Source organism: Salvelinus sp. IW2-2015, linkage group LG32 (genome assembly GCF_002910315.2).
Source record: "Salvelinus sp. IW2-2015 linkage group LG32, ASM291031v2, whole genome shotgun sequence".
In the NCBI taxonomy this organism is placed as follows: Eukaryota; Metazoa; Chordata; class Actinopteri; order Salmoniformes; family Salmonidae; genus Salvelinus; species Salvelinus sp. IW2-2015.
Window position 1 is genome coordinate 35587466 of NC_036871.1, and position 8280 is coordinate 35595745.

At 43.9% G+C, this 8280-nt stretch overlaps 1 protein-coding gene across 1 annotated transcript; it reads left to right on the forward strand.

The window, feature by feature from the left end:
* The first annotated feature begins 252 nt into the window (after nucleotides 1-252).
* On the forward strand, nucleotides 253-8043 carry LOC111956749 (fizzy-related protein homolog). The gene is made up of 13 exons (XM_023977323.2): nucleotides 253-409; nucleotides 1753-1823; nucleotides 2705-2833; nucleotides 3210-3273; nucleotides 3406-3536; nucleotides 3689-3771; nucleotides 3925-4108; nucleotides 4263-4328; nucleotides 4511-4613; nucleotides 4827-5011; nucleotides 5529-5762; nucleotides 5922-6119; nucleotides 6301-8043. The coding sequence occupies exons 2-13, from the start codon at nucleotides 1755-1757 to the stop codon at nucleotides 6340-6342; spliced, it is 1488 nt and encodes a 495-aa protein (XP_023833091.1). The 5' UTR covers nucleotides 253-409; nucleotides 1753-1754; the 3' UTR covers nucleotides 6343-8043.
* The last annotated feature ends 237 nt before the right edge of the window (nucleotides 8044-8280 follow it).

The window sequence follows — 8280 nt, forward strand, 5'->3', positions numbered from 1 at the left end:
CATTCGTTACCATAAACACAAAGTAAAAAACAACAACTTTTTCTACCATTTCTCTTCATAAAATCTGATTGTACACCTAACCCCAACCTTAACCATACTGCTAACGTTATGCTTAACCCTAACCTTAAATTATGACCGAAAAGCTAAGCGTTGACTTTGTGGCTGTGCTAACTAGTGGAAACCCTCTGTTCCCTTGACGACGTAAAATGTGTGATTCAAAAACAGTGACGTCACCGCGCCATTCCCATGTTGCTTTGCGAATCCCAGTCGAGCGTTTGTTCGATTTGTTGGTCTAAACATTTGTCTCTGTCTGGGCTGGAGAATAAATAAAATTMATTTATTTTACAAAAAATCTCGCCAAACAAACCGTCTCAAACTTGGTGCATAACAGAGTCTTTGACGCTGCACGGTAGGTCAATCTGAAAAATAATGGTGTGAGAAACAAGTTCGAACGTTTGGAGATAAACAATCACAATAGCGCACGGTAGCTAGATAGTGCTAACTTTTAGCCTATTCAGCGTGCTAATGGCAGTCTAGCTACTATCAGTGGCCTTTTCTAATGGGTTTTAAAAGTGGCGCTCATGTTGGTTCTCTTGTCTTGAACTACGTTAGCTAGCTATTAATGACTAACTAGCTAACGTTAGCTTTGTAGCTAGCTAGTGCAACGAGCACTCAGGTTTGTCGACTAATTAGCTAACGTTAGCTGTCTACAACATCGATTAGTATTTGTTGAGRAGACTAGTAGAGCTCAATTACGAAATTCCTAGAAAACCTCATATTTCCACTCCTTCATCGAGATACATGAAAGTGACAAGCGTAATGTTAGTTATGGGATGGAAGTGTTCATCCGTTCTGAGGCCTTCTGTCAATGGGCTAAGTTTACAGGTCACGACATCAATAAGCAATACCAACAGGTTTCTGATGGTACTATATACACAACAAACACGACAGAAGATACATTGAGATTAGTGAACCAGCTGGTCAAGTCTCCACACAAAACGACCTCAATAGTTAGGTACAATTTCCAGAAGTCAAAGCAGTGCCATGAATCTGAGGTGTTGAGTTTATATACACCACGCAGTATAATATAGTAGTGGTTACTGTACCAACAAGTAAATTTTTCTCTGCCAGGAGTACTGCTGAAGTCAAGTCAATTTTACCAGTAGGCCAAGTACCCCTGGTTGGGAACCACTGGCATAGAGGCAGCAGGTAGCCTAGTGGTTAGAGCGTTGGGCCAGTAACCGAAAGGATGCTGGATCGAATCCCTGAGTTGGCAAGGTAAAAATGTGTCGTTCTGCCCCTGAACAAGGCTGTTAACAAGGCCGTCATTGTAAATACGAATTTGTTCTAAACTGACTTGCCTATTTAAATAAAGGTTAAATAAAAAATATTTTTTMGGGGGGGGATCTGTTTAGATGACAACGTATGAAGTTATATCCATGCTGTATCTTTTCTGGGGGTGAATTTATAGAGCGAAACGGAACTAATTGAGGAGGGACCTACCTGCATTTGTCCAATAGAAGCTCAAATTTTTGTTGCAAAAATGTTTTCCAAATATTGTGTTGGCCTACTACGTCCCTGTTGTAGGGCGGCAGGTAGCCTAGCAGTTAAGAGCATTGTGCCAGTAACCAGAAGGTTGCTGGTTCAAATCCGCGAGCCTGTAGATGTGCCCTTGAGCAAGGTACTTAACCCTAGTTGCTCTGGATAAGAGTGTTCGCTAAATGACTGAAATGTAAATGTGCTCCTTTACAGATATGGACCAGGACTATGAGTGTCGGCTGCTCAGGCAGATCAACATCCAGAATGAGAACGCCAGCCCTTTAGTAAGTGCATAGACTCAATAAAAGTTGTGTATTATTCTGGATTGGCTTGTGTTGCACAATATCATTCTGTATTGAGATGGCATATGATGTTCATAGATGCCAACATCTAGATGTAATTTGTCGGAATTGGTTGGCACACTCAGCTGACAGCATAATGTTCAGGGATTTCAAGAGTAAGTTCTAGTTCAGTTGATGGGACGAAGCGTATGGTCATCTATCCAGAGATACAAATCCCCTGAAAGTAGGTCAGGTGTACTAGAGAACCAGTTTGTGTATTATTTTCTTGCTAAACTATATCAGACATACATTTAGCCTAAGCAGAACACACTGTCAGTGTTTGAAGTTGACAGCTACTGAACAAAGACTATATAGATTTTTTCAGATTAGCTTGACAATAGTCTGATACTGGCTCCTCCCTTACATGTTTAATAACAAACTGCTTTGTGAAGACTAAAGAGGGTGTCTAATGTGTGACACGAGCTTTGCTGTCAAACAGTGTGTGAAGTCTAAAAGTTACGGTTTTATTCAATTAGTCGCTCTGTCAGGTCCCCTGATGTTTTGTCTGCATTAAAACCACCTCTCTGATTGACCCCTCCTGTTTACTTTAAGTCAAGTTTCTCCCCTTTCTCCCTGTGGAAACCCATTAGAAAATAGGCATAGGCTATATCTTAGAGTATTCCTTTTAATTGTATCTCTATTGAACACCTCACCCGTGAATCACGAAACCCCCTTAGTTAATCGTTTATCTTACTTGGGCTCTGCGGATCTCATGAGCTATTAATGTGCAATGATTGTCTTTTTCTCATCTCTCGTGGTTAAATTGTCCTCTCTGTGGACGAGTCCCTCTCTGACCCTGTATCCCCTTCTCTCTCCCCATGAAGAAGGCCATAGATACAGTACGAGCCCTGACACCCACCAACTCCCCCCTGTCGTCACCAAGCAAACATGGCGACCGCTTCATCCCCTCCCGCGCCGGCGCCAACTGGAGCGTTAACTTCCACCGCATCAACGTGAGTGCCCCCGCAATGCACTTTGGGATTTTTTTTTGTGCCCCAAGTTTTATATCTGTGTTGATCGTGTCACTTGCTGGGTTTCTCTGTCACCCTAATGAAGGGTGTTGTAGCTGCACCATGTCGGTGCATTTAACATTTTTTGCTATGCATTAAACAATAAAGGCTTTTAAAATTGTTCCACTACATGAGAGTGCCTTGATTACTTCCGGAAGTTTGGTTGCAAAGGCTTTTCCGGCATTGTTTACTATCCAGCATCAAATCATGTACAGTATTTCACCCCATGATCAAAGAGCACCTCATGGATTAACTATAAACCAATGAAGCGCTCCTCTCCTGTCTCTACATATTAGTCATTGTTAATGTTGTTGTGTAGGAGAATGAGAAGTCTCACAATCAGAACAGGAAGACAAAGGATGGCACAACAGACACTAGCAAAGGTAAGCCTATTGACTCTTGAATTTATTGTGTTTCTGTAGTGTGCATTGATTCTGTTTTACTCATTGATTCTGTTTTACTCATTCATTCATACCCATTAAAATGGAGATTAACATACCCCTCCCTCCTTCTAGCGGACGGCCTGGCGTACTCTGCCCTACTGAAGAACGAGCTGCTGGGGGCAGGCATAGAGAAGGTCCAGGACCCCCAGTCAGAAGACCGCCGCCTCCAGCCCTCCACCCCCGCCAAGAGGAGCCTCTTCAGTGTACTTAACATAGGCCCTTATACATTCTGTTGGAATAGCGTCTTTTTCAAAGCTACCAGGGGTAGTGTATTGTGTGTGCTGCAGTTTTAATTTATTAGTCGTACAACATGTTTACCTTTGATACTAAATATGCCAGTTGTTTGTGTTTACAGTATTCTGTCAGTGCCAAACGATCTCTACCCGAGGATGGTAACACAGTGTCTCCATACTCCTTGTCTCCTGTTAGCAGCAACAGGTATTCACCACTTTCACTTATGCATTGGTTTTATATTATATGGCTAACAGTGGTGTTCTAGTTCTCCTCTCCCTCTCATTCCATTATAATGAGTCTTTTCTGTGTCACATTGAATGAGTCATCCGTCTTGTCTCCTTGTCTCCCTCCTTGTAGTCAGAAGCTGTTACGGTCACCTAGGAAACCCACTCGTAAGATCTCTAAGATCCCCTTCAAGGTGCTTGATGCTCCAGAGCTGCAGGATGACTTCTACCTCAACCTGGTGGACTGGTCCTCCCTCAACGTCCTCAGTGTCGGCCTGGGAACCTGCGTCTACCTCTGGAGCGCCTGCACTAGCCAGGTGTGTGTGTGTGTGTGTGTGAATGTTTGTGTGTTATCACACTGAAATCAGTGACACTGTCTCCATTTATCGCAAATACCTTTCTTTCGTAAACTCTTTCATATGATGTGAATTGGAAATTGACAATCTATGGATTGTGTCTTTTGGTCTTCAGGTGACGCGTCTGTGTGACTTGTCAGTGGAAGGGGACTCTGTCACGTCAGTGGGCTGGTCAGAGAGGGTGAGTCTGTCTGCTTTAACTCCTATGTGTTGTCATGGACACCCCTTGTTTACCCTATACCTCCAGGGCTCTGTAGTCCTGGCTCTATATGCTTCAGGGGGTGTGATGGATATGCCCTGATACCATGTGTGTCCAGTTATTGTACTCTTCTGTGTGTGTGTGTGTGTGTGTGGTTTCTCAAGGGGAACTTAGTAGCGGTGGGGACTCATAAGGGCTATGTACAGATCTGGGACGCGGCAGCAGGGAAGAAACTGTCAGTACTGGAGGGACACACAGCCAGAGTGGGTGAGTAGAAGGAGGCTGGCTGTCCTACAGAGAGAAGAGGAGAGCTTCTCCTCTGAGTCAGAGGAACGGTAGTGCTGCAACCATAGAATATAATATCTAGTAATTCTATTGCTATGGCTTCATCATGAAATATTCATCCTTTAGTCAAAAGAAAACGATGAAAACTGAGTGCATTTCAGCTGTTTTTATATTTTTTGCTCAATCTTTCTCTAGGTGCGTTGGCGTGGAATGCCGACCAGTTGTCGTCTGGCAGTCGTGACAGGGTTATCCTGCAGAGGGACATCCGGGCCCCGCCCCTCCAGTCAGAACGTCGTCTCCAGGGACACCGACAGGAAGTTTGCGGCCTCAAGTGGAGCACAGACCACCAGCTACTGGCCTCAGGGGGAAATGACAACAAGGTATACACAGCACAGACCACCAGCTACTGGCCTCAGGGGGAAATGACAAACAAGGTACACACAGCACAGACCACCAGCTACTGGCCTCAGGGGGAAATTGACAACAAGGTCACACAGCACAGACCACCAGCTACTGGCCTCAGGGGGAAATGACAACAAGGTACACACAGCACAGACCACCAGCTACTGGCCTCAGGGGAAATGACAACAAGGTACACACAGCACAGACCACCAGCTACTGGCCTCAGGGGGAAATGACAACAAGGTAACACAGCACAGACCACCAGCTACTGGCCTCAGGGGGAAATGGACAAACAAGGTACACACAGCACAGACCACCAGCTACTGGCCTCAGGGGGAAATGACAACAAGGTACACACAGCACAGACCACCAGCTACTGGCCTCGGAGGGATTGCAGGACACACACAAACCTCTTGAATAACTATTGTACACTCCTGCTTTTATCCTTATCCTATGGCATTAACTTCCCAGAAAAATAACAATCCCTCCCCATAGCTGCTGGTATGGAACCACTCCAGCGTTCTCCCGGTGCAGCAGTACACGGAGCACCTGGCAGCAGTGAAGGCCATCGCCTGGTCCCCCCATCAGCATGGCCTGCTGGCGTCTGGAGGGGGCACGGCCGACCGCTGCATCCGCTTCTGGAACACCCTGACAGGCCAGCCCCTGCAGTGCACCGACACGGGCTCCCAGGTCTGCAACCTGGCCTGGTCCAAGCACACCAATGAACTGGTACGTAGGTAGGGGCGGCTTTTTAGGGTCATTCTGTGGGAGACAAACATTTGTATGAAATGTGATATTTTCCATATATTTGGCACAAAGACAGGCCCTTTTTAAAGGAAATCATTTTGACTCCTAAACATTTGTGACTAAAATCCTTTTTACCTCCAGGTAAGCACACACGGCTACTCCCAGAACCAGATCTTGGTGTGGAAGTACCCTTCCCTCACACAGGTAGCCAAACTCACAGGCCACTCCTACAGAGTGCTTTACCTGGCCATGTCCCCAGACGGAGAGGCCATCGTCACAGGAGCCGGAGACGAGACGCTGCGCTTCTGGAACGTCTTCAGCAAGATGAGGTCCACCAAGGTAGCCAGACACCTCATATTGATTGGGGTCATAGATTTTGGTGCTGCCTGTGCCCCATATGAAGTCTACCTTTCAAATTATTTTGTTACCAATAACAACCCAATAAGCAAAACCACTGTCTCAGCTGATATAGAGGATTGTAGTGTTTTAGAGATCTGACCCCTGCTCTCTTCCTCTGCAGGAGTCTGTATCTGTTCTGAACCTGTTCACCAGGATCCGGTAGCCAGAGGGGCGCAGCTGTCCGGCAGGGGAACAAGCGGGGTGGGGGAACAAGCAGGGGGGGGGGACAAGCGGGGTGGGGGAACAAGCCCATAGGGAATAATGTACTGCACACAAGTCCGACCCCTTATCTCTTCCTAGGCCTCTGGTAGGCTAGGGTCCTTTCACATACCCAAGGCCAGGTCGTCAAGCCGATAGAGGAGTCTTCTTCCAGTGCCTCACCGCCCATCATAACCAGTGTGACATCACAAGGCCACACCCCCATACAGTAATATTGGTGCTTTCCCAGGAAGAGAAAGAAGAGGACTCTGGAACTTTCCTTTCCCCCAAGTGATTCTGTTTTTTGACAGACACTGTGTGCATACCTGCCAAATACGAAGTTTGTCCTTTTATTGAATGTTTATTTATTGTTTTTCTTTTTTTTTAAACATTGTTATCACGTGTCGTCGCCAGTCTGCTTCTGCAGCCTGTGTTTGGGTTTTGTTTTCTGTGTGTTAATGTTACGTGTCAGACTTTGTGAAGAGCCTGATGCTTTTGTGGTTGTGCCTGCCTTAAAGGGATAGTTCATGTCTAAAATCAAACTCATGTTTTCACCATTGAAGGTATGGAAATGTATGACATGCTTTGACTTCAGGGTGAGCTGTCCTGTACCAGTTTGTAAACTAGTGATGGTTAACCCTAGGGCTTGAGAGGTGGGAGCTCACTGTTTTTTTGCATGTTGTAGACCATTGTAATTTATTCACCTTGTAAAAACACCTTTTTAAGTTCATTTGAAGTGTGATGATACGTGATAATAATAATGGCGGAAATCTTATGTTTTTTTAATTAGAAAAAAATCTGCAATTTATAATTTGAGCAGTGGCCGCAAACAAACTATATATACTCGTATTGTTTTGGCAGTTATCTTTTTTAACCAGTTTCTATCTTTAACCTACATTAACCTAGACACATTTCACATTATTGCTGTCTTGAGTTACAATTGCACTCAGTCTGATAATGGACTAGTAGCATTCAAAACAGATGTAAATAACTAGGCATAACCTTTGCATTGAGACTTATACAAGAAAGAAAAAACTGAAATATCAAAAGTAACATTTTTAATCATAATCAGGGTAACTTTTTTTCCTGGGTGTAGCAGGAACTGAAAGTCACTGTAAAGAAAAAAGTAAAGATGTTGATGGCCTCTTAAAGGCATTACTAGTGCATTGTGCTGTGTGTGTCTGTGGTATAATTTTTTTTTTTTAACAAATATATATTTAGTCCATGGCACTTATCGTTTTGCTCTTGACTCTAAGCAGATGTGAAAATCTCATTTTGTTGTAATTCATTTAAAATAAATGTTTAGGCCGATTTTTCTAGTGATTATTTTTCATTTCCTCAGTTTGGATGTGGTGTTGGAGTGACCTGGTGTGCCATCTTTGAATGAGTGGTATTTATTTGAGCTGTGTTAGTGTCCAGTAGTACACCCATAGCTTGTTCTGAGAGTTTAATATTATCTGAGAAAGGTGGAACGCTGATCTGTTCGGTGTATATACTAGCTCCAGTCCTAAATAAGCATTTGTACTCCTTTTATGCCACTTAGAAACAAATAAAAACAAAGAATGCTGCCAACTTGAAATGCCTAAAGAATGTTATGAAGATAAATATTTCTGTACTGAGAGAAACGGAATTTAAAAATAAAAAAAAAGTGATTGTATATAAGGTTTTTGAGTGTACGTTTTTATCTGTTTGTATCAACTGTGTCTATGAATGGGAATGTGGAGCATGTGTAATTGTTTGTGTGATCAACTGTGTCTATGAATGGGAATGTGGAGCATGTGTAATTGTTTGTATCATCAACTGTGTCTGAATGGGAATGTGGGGCATGTGTAATCGGCAGAACGTGTGGAATAATCCCTCAAGACATACATCACTATTGCTAAAGAGCTTTGATTGCTGTGTG